This window comes from Mus musculus, chromosome 2, assembly GCF_000001635.26.
Source record: "Mus musculus strain C57BL/6J chromosome 2, GRCm38.p6 C57BL/6J".
NCBI classification, from domain to species: domain Eukaryota; kingdom Metazoa; phylum Chordata; class Mammalia; order Rodentia; family Muridae; genus Mus; species Mus musculus.
Window position 1 is genome coordinate 132061844 of NC_000068.7, and position 17896 is coordinate 132079739.

At 45.7% G+C, this 17896-nt stretch overlaps 1 protein-coding gene across 8 annotated transcripts in view; it reads right to left on the reverse strand.

The window, feature by feature from the left end:
• Positions 1 to 17896, reverse strand: part of Slc23a2 (solute carrier family 23 (nucleobase transporters), member 2) — a 92825-nt gene that overhangs the window by 9348 nt on the left and 65581 nt on the right. For 6 of the 8 annotated variants that reach the window (NM_001355430.1, NM_018824.2, XM_011239698.3 and 3 more), the window contains exons 6-13: positions 16570 to 16658; positions 15586 to 15650; positions 13656 to 13837; positions 10074 to 10194; positions 9468 to 9624; positions 4875 to 5022; positions 3521 to 3626; positions 216 to 345 (exon numbers count right to left, since the gene is read on the reverse strand). In NM_001355430.1, coding sequence (NP_001342359.1) covers positions 216 to 345; positions 3521 to 3626; positions 4875 to 5022; positions 9468 to 9624; positions 10074 to 10194; positions 13656 to 13837; positions 15586 to 15650; positions 16570 to 16658 — 998 coding nt within the window. Of the gene's footprint in view, positions 1 to 215; positions 346 to 3520; positions 3627 to 4874; positions 5023 to 9467; positions 9625 to 10073; positions 10195 to 12990; positions 13838 to 15585; positions 15651 to 16569; positions 16659 to 17896 lie in introns of those variants that run through there. The other 2 variants (XM_030251883.1, NM_001355431.1) reach the window with 2 other exon arrangements.

Sequence of the window (17896 nt, forward strand, 5' to 3'; positions counted from 1 at the left end):
TGTTCTCAGACAAGTATGTTTTGCATGTGTTTTTATGGTCCAGATTTTGAGTGCTGAGTTTCTATTGCACGAAACTTCTACTGGGTCTGAAGACTGAAGCCTGTGTAGAAAAGTCTGTGTGCAAAGAGCAACAGTAAACATTTGATTTTTAAAGTGTCTGCCAACCTGAAGACAGCACGTGATGGTAAACTGCTACCAAGGAAGTGGGCTCTTACCAAAGAGTGTGCAGAAGAGGGCTCCGAGCACAGGGTCTGGGAGGGAGGCGAAGAGGGCGCTGAACTTGCCAACCATGCCCAAGCCCAGCATGAGAGCTGCACCGTACTGGATCACCCGGCGGCTGCCGACCTGTGGACACACCAGGTGCAGACACAGGTTTACCCGCCATTCTTCAACCCAGTCTCCCAGGGCCCAGCGCAAATATAGCAGTGTCTAGGACAGGATCTAGGTTACTTTTAACTTTCTGTTAACATGGACTATAGAGACAACCCAAGATGCCCTCTGTCTCTGCCACTTGGTGCTCCTCCACCTCAGTTCACTGTTTCAGCTGTGAACAGGTGACCCCAGGAATCAGGAGTTAGAGATTTAAGATTTTATCTTTTCCTTGGATATAGTGCTTTTGCCGAGTGTGGGCTTTCAGGGCCCCTGGTTGAAATGAGCTCCTGGGGGCTGGAGAGATGGCTCAGTGGTTAAGAGCACTGACTGCTCTTCCAGAGGTCCTGAGTTCAAATCCCAGCAACCACATGGTGGCTCACAACCACCCACAATGAGATCTGATGCCCTCTTCTGGGGTGTCTGAAGACTGCTGCAGTGTAGTCATATACATAAAATCAATAAATAACTCTTAAGAAAGAAAGAAAGAAAGAAGGAAAGAGAGAGAGAGAGAGAGAGAGAGAGAGAGAGAGAGAGAAATGACCTTATGGGCTGGAGTCATGGATCATGGATGCAACAGTTATACACACTGTTCCTGCTTCTCTCCCACTTTTTTCATATGACTTTTCACCCAAAACAGTTCACCAGAAGTACTTGTGACTCTACCTTCCTGAGTCACGTATATAGCACTCTTCCATTAGTGGAAGCACCTCCTCTTATGCTGTCTGACCACAAAAGGTGGTATAGTGAAGGGAGACCTAAGAATGCAAACGCTGGAGCCTGGCTGCTGGTCTGCTTACCCACTGCGCCTTTGAAAGTATCTGTACTACAGCTAGTACTTGGAACACGCCAGAAAGCCATGCTAAACTGGTATCAAGTGATGTATTCTAACATCTTGCTAGCTACTTTTACAGACCAAGGCACGGAGACCAAAGAGGTGACCTGCTGTGACCGTGATGAGAAAAAGGATGAAACAACATCCTGCTTGTGTTCTGTTGTCCTCTCTGTGGGGCACATGGCCCACACTTAGGAAGGTAGCTCATCTCTGATGAGAAGGTTATTTCCGAGTCAAGGAACGAAGTAACTGGATAAAAGCTGGAACAGCAGAGCTGCCATAAAATGCAGGCAGATCGGTGGAGGACAGACTAGCCTCCTTTCAAACCATGTCTGGTTCACTGGCTCAGCCCTGTCTGTCCAGAAGATTGCTACAGTGGACATGTTTTCTGAATGTGCTGTTGTCTACTAGTATATGACTGAGCCAGTCATTGTGACTGGGTAAGGGAAACTGTAACACTAACTTATTTAAGTGAACACCGCTACATGAAGCTACTGGCCATCATATTAGACAGTGTGGATCTAGACCTGGAACTGTAGGCCGTAGAAGCTGTGCCTTACTCATAAAGGTTGTTTGTCCCATGCCATTTAGCAGGATGAGAGGTCTAATATAGTGCAGAGCTCATACCCGCTTACCCCAAGCAGGGAGCCTTCCTAGCTAGCCACAGGGCTAGGGTCACATAGATATTTCTGCTCCAAGCCCCACCTCCCTGCTCTAAGGCAGATGTAGACTAGGGACTTGACTGTGAGTGTCTTGAATGGATACAGCTTCTGCCTGGAGAAATAAGGGATTCGAGCAATATAAATGATGGGGCTGAAGAGCTAGCTCAGTGGTTAAGAGCTCATCCTGTTCTTCCAGCACCCATGCTTGATGACTCACAGCTGCCTAGGGCTCTGCACCCAGGGGCGCTGGGGCTGCCTTCTGGCCTCCTGGGAATTGCACTGCATGACAAAGTCAGTGCTGTTGGGTGCCACTTCAGTAAGGCTGTACCATTCAAGGATCAGTCACCCCCTGAGCCACCACGGTCATGTTGTCAAGGGTATTTGTTTCCTTTCAGTGACCTTAGCTGTTCTGTGGCCTCTATAAGGATACAGAAGGATGGTGCTTGTTAAACAAAAGGCCCTCTCAGCAATTTTACAACCTGCCTATTTATAACTACTTATCTGCCCATAGGCTTATGGGAGAAGAGAGGCTCAGGGGTGGCTGGTTAATCCACACGGTGCCCATTCGACCGTACCTTCAGCTCCCCAGGCTCCACATCTGCTGCCTTTCGTAGGCAGCACTTGGGACTCCAGCAATGGCACTGAAGGAAGTACCTATAAAGTCTCCCTCCCTCCGAGCCATGTGCTGGGAGCAATGGGCAGCAGATGGTGCCATCGGTACACGTGAAGTTGAGCTTACGTCAGCCCTGCCTCTTATGGGAAGATCAACAAACAAGTCAGGTGTGCTTCCTGCATCTGGATGCTGCTCCCTCTCACCCGGATTTGTAATCAAGATGAACCAAACAGTACTGGGTTTCTTTTTATCTGGTTATAGAATCCTGCAGGGAGCTAGAGGTCAAACAGGTCTGGAAGGCTTCCGGATTGGCTGCCCCGGTAAGGAGACTTATGACTCATGCAACCCATAAAGAAAGGGGAGCCAATCTTAACAGTCTTTAGTTACACAACATCCAATGGCTGCTGGGCCAACCAGTACTCCACAACATCCTGGCAAGCAGCACTATTTGGCTGGACATGAAGTTTAATTGTGCATAATAAAGCTGACAGGTATAGAAGTAAGGCTTGGGGGCGGGGCAGCTGTAGGTTTAATGTCAGTAACTAGGGTCTGGTAGAGGGCTTGTAGGGTCAGATGAGTTTAGGAGTCAGGCCCAGGATCTGCTTCACTGTGACTCCACAGATTTCGTTGAAAAGGGATTCTGTCCCAGAAGTCAGAGACGTTATTTAATGTGACAGATGGTTTTCTGTAGTAACAGGCATCTCTCATCCAACATGCTCTGTTGAATTCTGGGGTCTTCCCTCATTCAGATGTAAACTCCAACTTTCTTTTTCATCATGCACCACCCACCCAAGCGCCTAAAACAGAGGCCTGACGCAGGCACAAGTTTAATCAATGTCTGAGACTGCAGGACACCACAGCTATACCCAGATGCCTGCTACTCCGATGGCCCAGAGAGGAGAGGTCTCCTAGCTGACACTCCAAACTCATCCAAGGGGAAAAGGAGATGGGGAAGGAAGATAATCACAAGGGAAGGGTCAGGTCAGACCTGTCATTGAAATAGACAGATGCTCAGCCATTTAATTAGGAAAACATTTATACCTTTGTAATTCCCAAAACTCCAATATTGGGACTGGAGGAGGTAGAGCCATTCCCGGTACCAAATATGCCATCAAGAACACAGGAAAGACCCTCCACGAAAATACCCCTAAAAGTATAAAAAAAAAGGGGGGGGAGAAAGAGAAACCGTCATTCCTGGGGAAACACTGCAACCAGCTCTTAATGTTTGAAACGTACAAGAATTATGCCCCCTTGGGAGGGGCGGGGTGCTAACCAGTGGCAGTTGCAGGATCTCAGGTCCCTTCCCTGATGGGCTGAGGACAACTCCCCATATGCCCAGCAACTCTAAGAAGGCTAGCTCCACACTGCCCATTAGACACAAATACTTTAAAATAATTTCAAATGAAACCAAAGAACTACTGAATCTAAAAGAAGCATCGGCTGTGCTTTGAAGTAAGACACATCAGTTTGATTCTTTGCTATTAAGATAGTTTCATTAGGAAAAACTGCTTTGTAACTACTGAAAAAAATTTTTTGTTTTGAAACTTTTAAATGAGCAGTCTCCTCACATGTAGCAGTTTTATTTGAGAGAACTGTGAAAAGCCTTACAGAGCCCCTGCCCACACTGGGTACAAGTCATGCTGACTTGTGTTGGAGGGGCAACGACAGGGAGGGGTGCCTTGTGCTCCTTTCTCTGTACCTTCCTTACGGTCAGTTCCCCAATCACTTACAGAAGCTAAAAAAGTGCAAACCCCACAGCTCATCAGACTCTTGATCTTCAGAGTTTTCACCTCTCCCTGTTGTCTGTTTCTGTGAATCATGACTGTGAACAGATCATCCTGAAGGGCAACTGAAATATATCCACTGACACACCTACAGCAGTTACTGTCTGATGCAAGACAAACGCCCTGCCATCGGCCTGACTCTGGCGGCCAGGACTGAATGGGAGAAAAACACAATTTCCTCAACTCAGAAAAAAACTCTGTAGACTCCATATAACCAGGAAGATGTTGTTCTACTACAAACAACCTAAAATTTGAGTTCTTGGGACAGGGCAGGGTGAGGTGAGCATTTGGGAAAATAAGACAACAGAAATCAAAGTAGACAATGTGTCTACTTTCAAAGCCAAGCAAAGAATGGCAACATGTATGCCTGTTTTGCTGAGTTTCATGTGTAAGTGGCTTCAAACTCATAAGGAACATATCCACCTCTCCTTTCAGCTGGAGAGACTGGGAGGAAGGGAGGTAGGATGCTGCTCTGTGCCACCGTGAGACAAGAAGGGTGCTGAAGCAGTGACTTGGCCAAAGACAAATGGCCATCCTGGTTTGTCTGTCATTATCCAGAGCTCTTGGCTTCTTCCCCAAGGCTAGATGAGCAGGTCTTTCTTGGGCCATACCTGTTTATTGCATGGATAGGCGGCGGCGGGGCACAGGAGAGCCTGGCACAGGCGTAGTAGTCACCGATGGACTCAATGATACTGGCTACGACGGCACTGAGCATGCCAATGACGCCAGCTGCAGAGACGGTGGGCATCCCCCACTGAACTGAGGAGGGAAGACAGCCATGAGAGACATGCCCACTTACCTCAGAGGCAGGCAAAGGTTAGAAGGATCTCAGAGAACTCTGCAACAGCTCTGCAGGATTTTGAAGCTCTTGGAAACTTGCTACTTTTAAATCTTAAATCATTGAGACACTAGATGTGTGGGAAGGTTACTGAGTTAGGGCCTTGGATGAGAGTTGACCCCTCGTCTTAAGAAAGCCATCACTTGGCTGGAAGAGGTGGGGAGTTCTCCCCCTCGCAGTTCTAATAACACTGCCTGCTATGGTGGAACAGAAATTTGTTTTGCTTTTGTTTTTTGAAATAAGGGTTCCTGGATATTCTGGTGCGTGTGTGCGTGCGTGCTTGTGTGTGTGTGTGTGTGTGTGTGTGTGTGTAGGCAATCCCCCTGCCTCAGGTTCCAGAGTGTGGGGATTACAGGGCTGGGATTACATTCCTGACTTGGAATAGAAATTTGTCCCAGGGGTTTATAGTTCAGTGGTAGGAATCAGGGTAAAAGGTACTGGCACCAGGTACTCTAATCTGACAATCAAGTGTGCCACAGCCCTACCTCCTTGTTACTGGCAAGCTTGTTTGTTGTCAGAGTATACTACAAATAATATTAGGAAAAGTTAACTCATTTTTCTTTAGTAACTCTATCTATCTTTTATTGCCAATATGAATAGACTCCTGATAAACCCACTTGCCCCACTTCTTGGAACTATTAGGAATGATAACCCAGATGCCACACAGTGCGGAACTATGAAACATGATTCTGGGGCAGGAGTCAACCCTGTAGCCCTGGGCACTCTGAGATGACCAGGAACAGTTAAGACGGGAAAGATGACATTCAGAGTAAGATGCACAGACCAGGGCTGGAGCCTGAGGCAGGAGTGCTCCTGCTGGGCCGGGGCTGTCCTCCTACTCAGTGGGAACAGTCCGAGGAGCCTCACTGCCGGTCTGCACTTTCTCTCAGAGTTGGTTCAGGGGCCTTATTTGTCAAGTTACATTTGGAGTTTTGAAATAAGCTTTGGCTGTTACAATATTAACATTGGTTTCCCTTTAGTATCCTGATTTTGAGGAAAGATTCCTATTAGATTCTACCACTTTCAGTTGAACATATTCCTAACTAAAAAATACAAAATGTTCCAAAATCTGGTGGTTTTTTTTTTTTGTTTTGTTTTGGTTTTGGTTTTTCGAGATAGGGTTTCTCTGTGTAGCCCTGGGTGTCCTGGAACCAGGCTGGCCTTGAACTCAGAAATCCGCCTGCCTCTGCCTCCCAGGTGCTGGGATTAAAGGCGTGCGCCACCACGCCCGGCTTTTTTTTTTTTTTTTTTTTCTTTTTTTTAACAAAAGAACTAACATGACATCACAAGTGGAAAATTCCAACTCTGTTCTGTGCTAGATTACAGTCAAAATGCACCTGGGGGCCGGCTCACAGGTTAAAATGCAGGCACCTGGGGGCCGGCTCACAGGTTAAAATGCAGGCACCTGGGGGCCGGCTCACAGGTTAAAATGCAGGCACCTGGGGGGCTCACAGGTTAAAATGCAGGCACCTGGGGGCTCACAGGTTAAAATGCAGGCACCTGGGGGCTCACAGGTTAAAATGCAGGCACCTGGGGGCCGGCTCACAGGTTAAAATGCAGGCACCTGGGGGCCGGCTCACAGGTTAAGAGCACTGGGTCTTAAGAGAACCTGGGTTTGATTCCAATCATCCAGATGGCAGCTCATAACTGTTTATAACTCCAGCTCCAGAAGATACAATACCCACTTTGGCCTCCATGGGCACCAGGAAGGAAAATAATGTACAGATACACTTGCAGGCAAAGCCTCCATATACATTAAAAATAAAATAAACGCAGCTGTACTAAAAAGCCTGTGTATAATAACCTTCAGGTTGAGTGTCATTGGGTGAAATGTATATGACCTTCATGTTTAGGCCTACTCTCAGTATTCTGGGGATACAGTATATAGAGTCCCAATCCAAAACTATCTAATTCTAAGGCATCCAGAGTCCCAATCAGTTTGGAAAAAGAGGATACTCAACCTGCCTCATTTTTCATGAAGTATACTTTAAATTCCTTTTATTTGAGGTCTTTAAGTCTGATTTCTAAAAATCTTTTATATCAACATTTAAATTTGAAATATTTTTAAGTTTCTCCAGACTTACTTTTACTTTATGTTTTGAGTGTTCTCACGTGGATGGTGGTGCACCTTGTACGTGCAGTGCCCCTAAGTGGGCATCAGATCCCCGCTGGAGCTGGAGTCAGAGGTGGAGAGTAAGCCATCGAGGGGCTGCTGGGAGTAGAAGCCAAGGCCTCTGGGAGAACTCATAACCACTGAGCCATCTCTCCAGCCCGACTGCCTGTTTTCGTTCTGCATGTGTGCACTCACATCTCGTTTTTTCTTCTGCCTTGCAGCTTACCAGGCTCCAGCCCTGGTCTGTGCATCTTACTCTGAATGTCATCTTTCCCGTCTTAACTGTGCCTGGTCATCTCAGAGTGCCCAGGGCTACAGAGCTACAGGGTTGACTCCTGCTGCAGAATCATGTTTCATAGTTCTGCACTGTGTGGCATCTGGGTTATCATTCCTAATAGTTCCAAGAAGTGGGGCAAGTGAGTTTATCAGGAGTCTATTCATATTGGCAATAAAAGATAGATAGAGTTACTAAAGATCCTTCTAACTAGATCTTTGTTTACTACTAGTTTTGAGTTTGTCTGTGACCTCAAAATCATAATCCTTTTGCCTCAGCCTCCCAGAGCTGGTAATCTACAGGGACATGTGCCTGGCTTAAGTACAACTTGTTCATGGTGGTACAACAGATTCTCAACCTTGGCACTTCTAATATCTCGGACCAGAAGTTTGTATATCAGCATTAACCTAGGCTGAGAGCATTGCTTGGTATTTGAAAACTTTCTCTGATCCAAACTGCTGGAAGTGCAGAGGGCTGAGGGTGGCTTTTTACTCAGAGCAACTGAGTAGAAGACAGCTAGATCTTGGCAGGCAGCTGAAGTCTCATCTGCCCTCATGGTGATGCCACACCTGGCTATTCGGTGGCACCATCGCATGTACAGGCCCCATGAGGACCCTGGAAAGTCCCTCTCAGGAAGCTCTTTCTCCACTCTGTCCTCCCATGGTGCCTTACCAAGTAACCTTTAGTCTCATTTTCTCTTGGATTATAGGTATGTTTATGAAGCAAGCACATTTTTCTGGAAACAGAATAGTATATATAAATACACCCCGAGACACCACGTGATGAGAATGTTATTTTAGAAGGCTAAGCCTGTTTAAAGCTTTTGTAAAGTATCAGGAACAAAGAGAGCTGCCAATATTACCACCATTCGGCATGCCTGGAGGAGTCATCTTGACCCAACCTTAATATTCTTGGCTCTTCTTTCTTTTTTAAGTTTCTCATTGTAAAATAGGAAAATAAAATGGCTCAATGGGATAACTGGCTCAACCTGGCTAAGCTCATTCTCTAAGAAAACCCCAAAATGTGGGCCCAGCATTACAGCCACTGTACTGCTCAGTGAGTACAGTTCAGAGCTGGAGCTGGAGAACGCTGCATGTCACTCAGGAGATCTGGGGAGATTCGTGCTCTGCCACTGAGTTACCCAATACTGAGGCCTAAGTTCCAGCTTCCGGCTGCCATTAAGTATCAGTTTACCTCTACATCTGTGACCAAAGTAAAACGGTTACATAAACTGCCAGGCAGGAGCGGCCTGCGAGCTAATCTCCAGGTCTTCTCATTTTCCCACCTCTGGAACCAAAGGGCTTTGTGCTTGTCTTTCTCAGCAGTGGCCCTCAAACCCTTGCCATGACAGCTCACATTTGTTAGCATTTCAGAGCCTAACAGGGCTCCGAAGGCCAAGTAGTTAACCTGAGAGGGGAACTGGTCAGTGACTGTGTGTGGATGATTGACCTCGGGTACAACTTCCCTCCACTAATTCTCTAATGACCACAGTGGCCGTTATGATCTTCTAGCTTTAGGGTTAGGGAGAAGGCTCAGTGGGTAATGAGCTTGCCATATGCTTGCTATGCAAAGCATGAGGACACAGGCTTAAATCCCCAGAACCCACACAGTACTGCATATCTGTTGTCATTCCAGTGCTTCTCCAGAGAGGAGGTGGAAAAGGGAGGACCCTGCAGCTCACAGCACAGCCAGCCTGGTGTGCATGGTGGCCAACAACAAAAAGGCCCTATTCTCAACAAGGGAAAAGTGGGAGCCACATTTGAGACTGTCTTCTGACCTATATACATACCTGTGCCTGCACACACACACACACACACACACACACACACACACACACACACGCATACACACATGCATACACATAAGACATAAATGATTAGAAAAAATGTCTATGTAAAGAGCATTCCAAAAGGCTTTTCACTATGTAGAATTCTTTGCCTGCTTCCCACCCCCCTCAGTTGGGCCCTCCTGATACTTACATGGGTATGGAACCTTAAACCATGGGGCTACCAGAAGTACACCCTTCCTGGCATCTGTGCGTGCATAGTAGCCATAGTCGGTGCTGTTGGAAGGGAAGACATCAGTCACCGTGAAGATGAAGCACAGCAGCCAGGACACGAGGATAGCCAGGATTATCTGGAGTGGTCAAGGGCAAAATCTTCGTTGGGTAAAATATCCCTTCCTCCTGTGGAGCCAGCACCCCAAGCCCGCCGTCGTCACTACCGTGGAGAGCTGCTTCAGTGGAACTGTACTGAGAGCTTTATGCAGGTAAACTCATTGGACCCTTCCAAGGTCTGGCCAGTAAGAGAAGAATGGGTAACAGGCCTGCGGAGACCACGTGGGTCACAGCCCAGAGCCATGGACAAGAGTGCTTCTGTGGCACTGCAAAATAATGTGATCTCATCTTGGAACCAGACCCTTACTCGGATGGTATCTAGCCCTCAAGGCTGTGCTGACTGGGGTAGTAGGCCCTTCAGTATCATCACTACAAATGTAGGAGGGTCTCCCTATAGGCTTCCTTTACCTAACGTCTTACGTGTAAACAAAGGCATGTTGTGGTGAGGGAGACATGATTGGCTACTCACAGGAAACATTTTGAAAAGCTGGAACTTGTATGCCGTCCATCCTTTCTTGGATTTGTAAATTGGGAGAGGAAATTTAACATTTCTGGCATACTGTGAGAAGAGTAACACTAGGAAAATCGTCCTGAGAAGAGAAAGAAAATTCATAAAATTAAAAGCTGTTGTAGCTAAAGTTTCCATTGATTTCATGTATTCAGTTCTTCACCGGCATGCAACGCTAGTCCTTCTCACTACAGTTTGGAAATGTCACTTTCCCACCTGGAGAAAACCGTCACAAACAGCTGGCCTAGAATTTCTTGATACTGACTAAAGTAAGAAACCCCAGAGAAGGGGAAAGCTCACTCCACGGAAGGAAATGATACCAGATACAATACCAGAGCGTATACTTACAACTGGCAATCAGCTTGAAGCAGCTAAGAGGCTGTTGTGCATGCCAAGAGGAGAGAAGTATGCACGCATGTACACATACTCCAGTGGAAGAGTGCACATGTGGCCCCCCCACACCAAATGCCACCAGGGAACAGTGTCACATTTTAAAATGACTGGTGACTATTTTTCCCACTTTCCCTTATTTTTTGATTTATTCATATTGAACTCATTTTGGAAAAAAAAAGGTGAAACTTCAATATTCAAGAAAAGTACACAGGCTGCTGCTGGTGGTGGTGGTAGTAGTAGTGGTGCATGTCCTTAATCTCAGGTCTGAAGCCAACCTGGTCTATAGATTGAGTTCTAGGACAGTCAGGGATGACAGAGAAACCCTGTCTTAAAAAAAGTAAAAAAATTAAATTAAAAAAGAAAGGAAAGTGCACAGCTTCCTGAGAGGAGCTTGCAGTGAGCATGCTCATTCCACAGGCACTAAGCCAGCCATTCGGTCAGATCTACTTGACTGTAAGGTCTGTAGCCTGGGGATGAATTATTTCTTCTTCTGCACTTGTTGTAGAGGCAGACTGCCTGGGTTGACTACAAAACTTCCTGATCTTCCTGAACTTCCAGGAGCAGGACACCTGGACCGACCTGAAGGCCCAAGTGGCTGGCAAATGGGAGGCCATTTCTCATCCTCCCAGGTGGGTCGATTGATCATTATCATAGAAACAGCAAAGGGATAGATAGGAGGATGGATGTGCGTGATCACCTAGCACTCTGTCTAACCCTTTCTGGAGCGACATTTTTCACTTGCCACCTAAGGTAAAGGTGACAAGAAGAGAGTGTCCTCAGAGCTCAGCTTAATAATCCCAATTGCTGAGATAGGATTACCAGCTATGAACACTGACTTCTTTGTTGAGTGTCTAATGAGGTGTAGTGCAAAGCCTGGCTGAGCACAGGCTGCCCGCATCGGTGACTGGATGAAGTGGTAACCCATTGAAGTCTGAGAGCTTAGGTCAAGGTTAAGAACACTCATGGGGCCCAAGTCACTTCAGTTCCTCTAGGGCAGAGAAATTTACAAAAACAAAAAACAAAACAGAAATTCTACCACCAAAACCAACATAGTATTTGAAACTGCTTATTTATTCAAGATGAACACTATCTACAATGTCCCAAAGAGCCCCAACCCTACCTGTCTTTGTTTCAAACAACAGCCACCTGCACTGTAGTGTTCTCTTTTCAAATACATTTAAGAGACTCACAGAGAGAAAGAGAGAAGATCTGATAAAAGTCTAGCTTGAGTCTACACCGGGATTTCAAAAGAGGGACAGAGGGACGGTCCCGGGAGATACTGATGGCTAAGCCCTGCATAGAATAGAAATGGTCAGAAAGAGGCAGGACAAGGAGAACTGGGGACCAAAGAAGAGCAAAGCCCCGGGGAGGAGCACAGATGCAGAATCTGTCCTGGGCGGCATGTGGCAGTGGGCAGGGGAGAGTATAACAAACTGCAAGTGTGGAGAAAGGCAGGAGAGGGACCTGGGGTGTGTTCCCTCTAAAAACAGACACCCTGTGGAGCAGCAATGGGAGAGTTAGCTGCAGAGTTTACGGGGTGGCTATAAGTCCATGTATTTCTCCCATAGTGGACACTGGTATGGGGCTCCTAAAGGGATTCCCAGGGGATGGTATGAGGAGTCCATTTTTGCCTTTTATATTTCTCTGGAAGAATTTCACTGTTTTTGGTCTAGATCGCTCTGGTCTACAGGGTCAGCCCTCACTGCATATGTACGCACACACTCTGTTCCACTCAGCTTTGCCAGGCAGGTCTGAAAGGTTCTTAGTTCAGACAGATGGCTTTTGGGTATTACTTCTATTCCTTTTCTCTGCTTTTATATTAATTTCCCCCACTTTGGACACATGATTTACTGGAGAGGAAAGTTTACATGCACTTTCTCCAGGACACTCTAAGCACTACATAGTTATTAACATTGCTACTGTCATCTGCTAAATCATTAGCAATTGCTCCAATTTCTTTGATGACTAGGAGTTATTTATATAAATTTTTATGTGTTTTAAAACTATTGAGTTTTTCCCCTAATCTTTTTATTATTGGTCTTAATTTTTAATGTTTTATAAACACAACGTTAGCTTTCTAGTACTAACTGAGTTAAATCCCCTAACAGTACATATATACACATGTTGTATGGAGAGGGTTTTGACCGACCTTCATTTAAGTGAGAAAGGGAAAAGAATTATGCATGGGTATTTTTCCGTACCTGCACACTGCAGAGGCAGGAGTGAGCAGGAGCCAAGTCTCTCTCAGTCAGGCTACATGGACTCAAAGAATCTTGACTTCTGTCTGACTCGTAGTGTGACTCTGGCAAGTCACACTGCCTCACTGTGCTTCTGTCTCTTCACTTGTTAAGCACACAGAACACTAGTCTCTACCTTCTATGTGACCATTAAACAAAACACAAAGGCACAGTAAAAGAAATTAATAAATGCTCTGTTATTAAATATGAAATATTTCCCAAAACAAAACAAAAAATGGAAATTGTTTGTTTTAAATTTTTTATTAGTTGGTAAAATTTTGACAGATCCTCAGATGCATTCACCTATGATATAATCCTTACATCTACTCTACACATGTAAAAAAGAATGTGAATTCTCTCTTAGAAGATTGTTAAGTCCTACATGTCTTTATTAATGTACACTACTGATCAACATCTCCAATGCATTTGGTTCTACACAGAAGGACCAACACTGCCCAAGCAGACCCTGTGTGAGGCTGCGGACTCGCCATCACAGTGCACTCTGTTGAGAGCAGAGGAGAGCACAGAAGTCCTTCCACAACATCTCTCTGCTGCCAGCCTCATCTAAACAATGTGGTGTACCAGCACAGCAAACTGGCATGAGGCTTCTTATGACCTCAGAGGGCAGGAGCAAGGACCATACCATGAACAAATCTGACAACTCTCCCATCTGCACACATCACTGCTGTCTGCCTTTGGAACCACATGAGCTTTACCATGTCTCAAACTCCGATCTAAAACAATCACTTAACTAGCCCTGGCCTGAAATGAATTAAACTTAAATCGTCAGAACATTGTCTTAATAGATTTCTTCATTCTCAAGTTAGTGTGACTGTTTCAAGTACTCCACAAGGCTGTCCCACATAGTGGTAAAAATTGTCCCCCACCCCTGGAGTTCTCTTAGAACACTTACAGCATGGCAATGCCCCAGTGCTTTCCGGCTCTCTCTCCTGCTGCCTGGAAACCAGAGAGGCCAATGAGGGCCACGGTGGGTGTGATGGTCAAGGGTCCAATATACCTCAGCAGAGCCCCAGGCAGGCCAAGGAGGCCAATGACCACTTCTATCAGTGAGGACATGATGATAGCCCCCTGGATCTGAAACAGAAAAGGGTAAAGTTTGAGAGTGATATCAAACACTCAGATCAAACACTCAGAACTGCAATCACAACTGACATTTCTTCAAGGCAACAAGTCCTATCACATAGCAGCATGACAGCTGGGATACTTCCCAGGGCCCTGCAAGCAAGGTTTCCGTGGAGGTAAATGAAGACCAGCACACTAACATGATATCACTGCTGAGGTAACTGAGGAACAGCACACTAACATGACATCACTGCTGAGGTAACTGAGGAACAGCACACTAACATGACATCACTGCTGAGGTAACTGAGGACCAGCACACTAACATGACATCACTGCTGAGGTAACTGAGGACCAGCACACTAACATGATATCACTGCTGAGGTAACTGAGGAACAGCACACTAACATGACATCACTGCTGAGGTAACTGAGGACCAGAACTAACATGACATCACTGCTGAGGTAACTGAGGACCAGCACACTAACATGACATCACTGCTGAGGTAACTGAGGAACAGCACACTAACATGACATCACTGCTGAGGTAACTGAGGAACAGCACACTAACATGACATCACTGCTGAGGTAACTGAGGAACAGCACACTAACATGACATTGCTGCTGAGGTAACTGAGGACCAGCACACTAGCATGACATCACTGCTGAGATAACTGAGGACCAGCACACTAACATGACATCACTGCTGAGGTAACTGAGGACCAGCACACTAGCATAACATCACTGCTGAGATAACTGAGGACCAGCACACTAACATGACACCGCTGCTGAGGTAACTGAGGACCAGCACACTAACATGATATTGCTGCTATAAGGTTAACTGCAGAAATGGGGACTAACGACAAGTCTGCTGCTTTCTCCACTGCACGGTGAGATGGACAGATCTATGAGCTCTCAAATGAGCATACTATCAATCCAGCCCTGTGAGATATTTCAGTATAGACATCTTTAAAAGACCAAGCCCCTGAAAGACATCCAAAAGACAGAGTTACTGACAAAAATTCTAAAAGAATGTCCTTGTCAAATAAAGTGACATTTGTACTAAATCTAAAGATTTCATGGTGACACTATGAATATATACGCACTCATCAGCTAGTTTTCTGTACCTGGGGAGAACTTTAGTCAGCTCTGCTTAAGTGCACTTCGGCCCCCCAAATTATCTTTAGTTCTTTCAATAAGCTGAGGCATGACTAACAACTTGCTTGTTCTGAGATGCCTGTATTAGTAGAGCTCACCTTTGGGGGTGTCCATCATGCTGCTTCCAGAGACAACAGTTAATGGACAGCTCATAACATGAGACATTATTAAGACATGGGACCTAGCTGAAGGAAGTGACACTGAGATGTGTGTCTGGGAACTCTATCTCGCCCTGAGCCCTTCTTGTGTTCCTCACTCTCTTCCTGGCTGCCATGAGCTGAAACATGACCTCCCCACCACAACAGACAAAGCCTGGGACAGTGAACTTTCCCCATTCAAGCTGTCTTTAGCATTCCAACACAGCAACAAGACAGCTAACAACACACAGACAAAAAACAGCCAGACCTGCTCTCGAGAGCCAACAAGCCTCAGCCATCACACTGGACGACATAAGCAGGCAGGCCTGGGGACTGACTGGGGACATGAAGCTCAACAGACAGTAGAAACAGGCATTCCAGTAGCTGAAAACAAAAGGCACTTAATAAAAGCAACTGCAGCTTGTTGGGCACAACAGCATGAGGGGTAGAAAGACATGAGTGGATTTACCTCTTGGATTCGGGGATGCCAGATGTGTTCCAACAGCTCTGCCGTTCCATTGGCAACTGTAATCTCTTGAAAACAAAAAGGAAAGAGAGTTTCCTTTGGAGTGACACTAATGTTTCATAGCACATATTTATTAACCATTAATTATTTCTTCATTTCATTAAGTATTAATTCCTAAGACTCAACCTGCGACAATAGGCCTTATTGGAGATGGACTCCCAGTACTAAGTAACCAAATGTACTGGTTGACAGAGCTCCTCGGTGTGTCAAAGGCTGACTGAAGTGGGGCTACCATCCAGTGCCGGCTTCACAGAAACCACTCTTTGCAAACAGCTACCTGAAATGCCCAAAAGCAAATGCCGGGCTGAGGTTTGAAAAATCTAGATAAAGCGGGACCTTTTCCAGTTCCTAAACAAAATCCATGGTCACAAAGTAACCCCTAGGAGCAGGGAAGGCAAGACCAGGAAAGCTTGGCTCCTAGAATCTCAAAATATAAACTGCTCTGAGAGTACAAGTCTGATTTTCTCGTCTCCTTGAGTTTATCAGGCTCCGTAAGGCTCTTTGCAATCACCACGAAGGGGAATGAAAGTCACTTGCAGAAAACCACAGTAGCCAGATCCTTAAAAAGCAAAGATGTTTCAGAGAAGGATGCTGATGCAGCGAGAGAGTGACTATGGTAGGTATAAAATCCACTGAAAGAGAGAGGCAGGAAAACAGCACAAATATTTTCATCCTATACCCATTTTATCAGCTTCATTGGCAAACAAGGTCATTTCTGGCCCTAGCTTGCCCTAAGGTTAGGGATGAAGAGGAGATGTAAAGACAGAAACAGGCACGGTCCACAGACTGGAGCATTCTAAGCTGCTTACGGGATGGTATATTCTATGCTCAATACAGGAAGGAATGCTGTTATTGGCAGGTGTCCAGGCCCCCTTTCCACCTGCTTTAAAGGACCCCAATGACATATGTGGAAATAACTGCAATTACCTGTGGTGTTACATTTCCATTTATCTAAAGACAGGATGGCTCGAGCAGGGGCCAAAAATGCAAAAGCACTGGCCTGAAACAGGGGTAACCTAAAAGAAACGAGACCAAAACCATGATCACGGCATCGGGAACTACCGAGGTAGTTCACTATTTGACAGCTTAACAGTCTTTTCCATAGACACGCAGCACATGAGTCACACAGCCACACCTGTAAAGAAACTCTGTGAAGACCTCTGACAGCACATAGCTGGAGCCACTAGTTTCTCCCATCCCCCCTGCTCCTGCTGCTCTGGCCTCAGTGCTCACACCCCAATGTTCCTGCTACTGTTTCCTCTACCCCTGGAGGTGGCTCAGTGGGGGTTTGGGCTTCCTGCTTTCCTGAGCTCATGGGATCCCTAATAAACACCAGTGTAGTTCCCCCCTCCTCCTCCTCTTCTTCCTCCTCCGTTTCAAATTCTCATTTATTATTCCATTGCTTCATTTTGAGAGTTAATGTCTGTCCTAGTTATAAGATAAATATTAAAATCATATTAATGATCTATATGTATCCAAAAAGTTGTAAGTTACAATATGAGAGTATCTATAATAAATGTTCTCATTAATCATATAAAATATTTAAAATATTCTAATACATTTTAAAGGGTTCAGAAACCTGGTAAACTCCCCATAAAATCTCCTGCCCACATTCTCAAACTGAATGCAACTAATCAAATCACAATGACTTTTTACTGGAAGCCAACTGTGTGGACTAAGTTAGCAGTTAGCGTAAGAACTTAATCACTACTTTCCACAGTATTTGAAGGTAAAGTATAGATCATGCTCCTGCTGTCTGCAGGACCAGGAGGCTAAGCACACATCCTTAGCTGCCCAGACAGCCTTGTCAGTAGTCTGACTCGGACCCAGCAGCCTCCTGATAAGTTCTGTGCCAGAGACAAAGAGTGCACAGAAATAGAAGTTGTCCTGGCCAAAGAACAGCTGGCAGCGGAGCAATCCCAGAACCTGGTGTGCTCCTTTCTGACACGCTCCTTTGTCAAAAACACCCTCTTGGCCATATTAGCCACAGTGACCTCAGTAAGAGCAGGTAGGATGCGGACTACAAGATGGAGATGGGCCTCTTAAGTACAACCAGGGCACACCCTCCACTGCCATGTGGTTATAATTACCGTGCTCGAGGGGTCTGGAGTATAGCGCCACTAAATGTATTGATCCTCTTTAGTGGAAATGTACATCAAAGGGAAAATAGCCACTGACTTATGGAAATTCCTCACACAAAATTTTAGGAATATATCATAAGGATAAAGAGATATCACTGTGCCATTAAGAATGG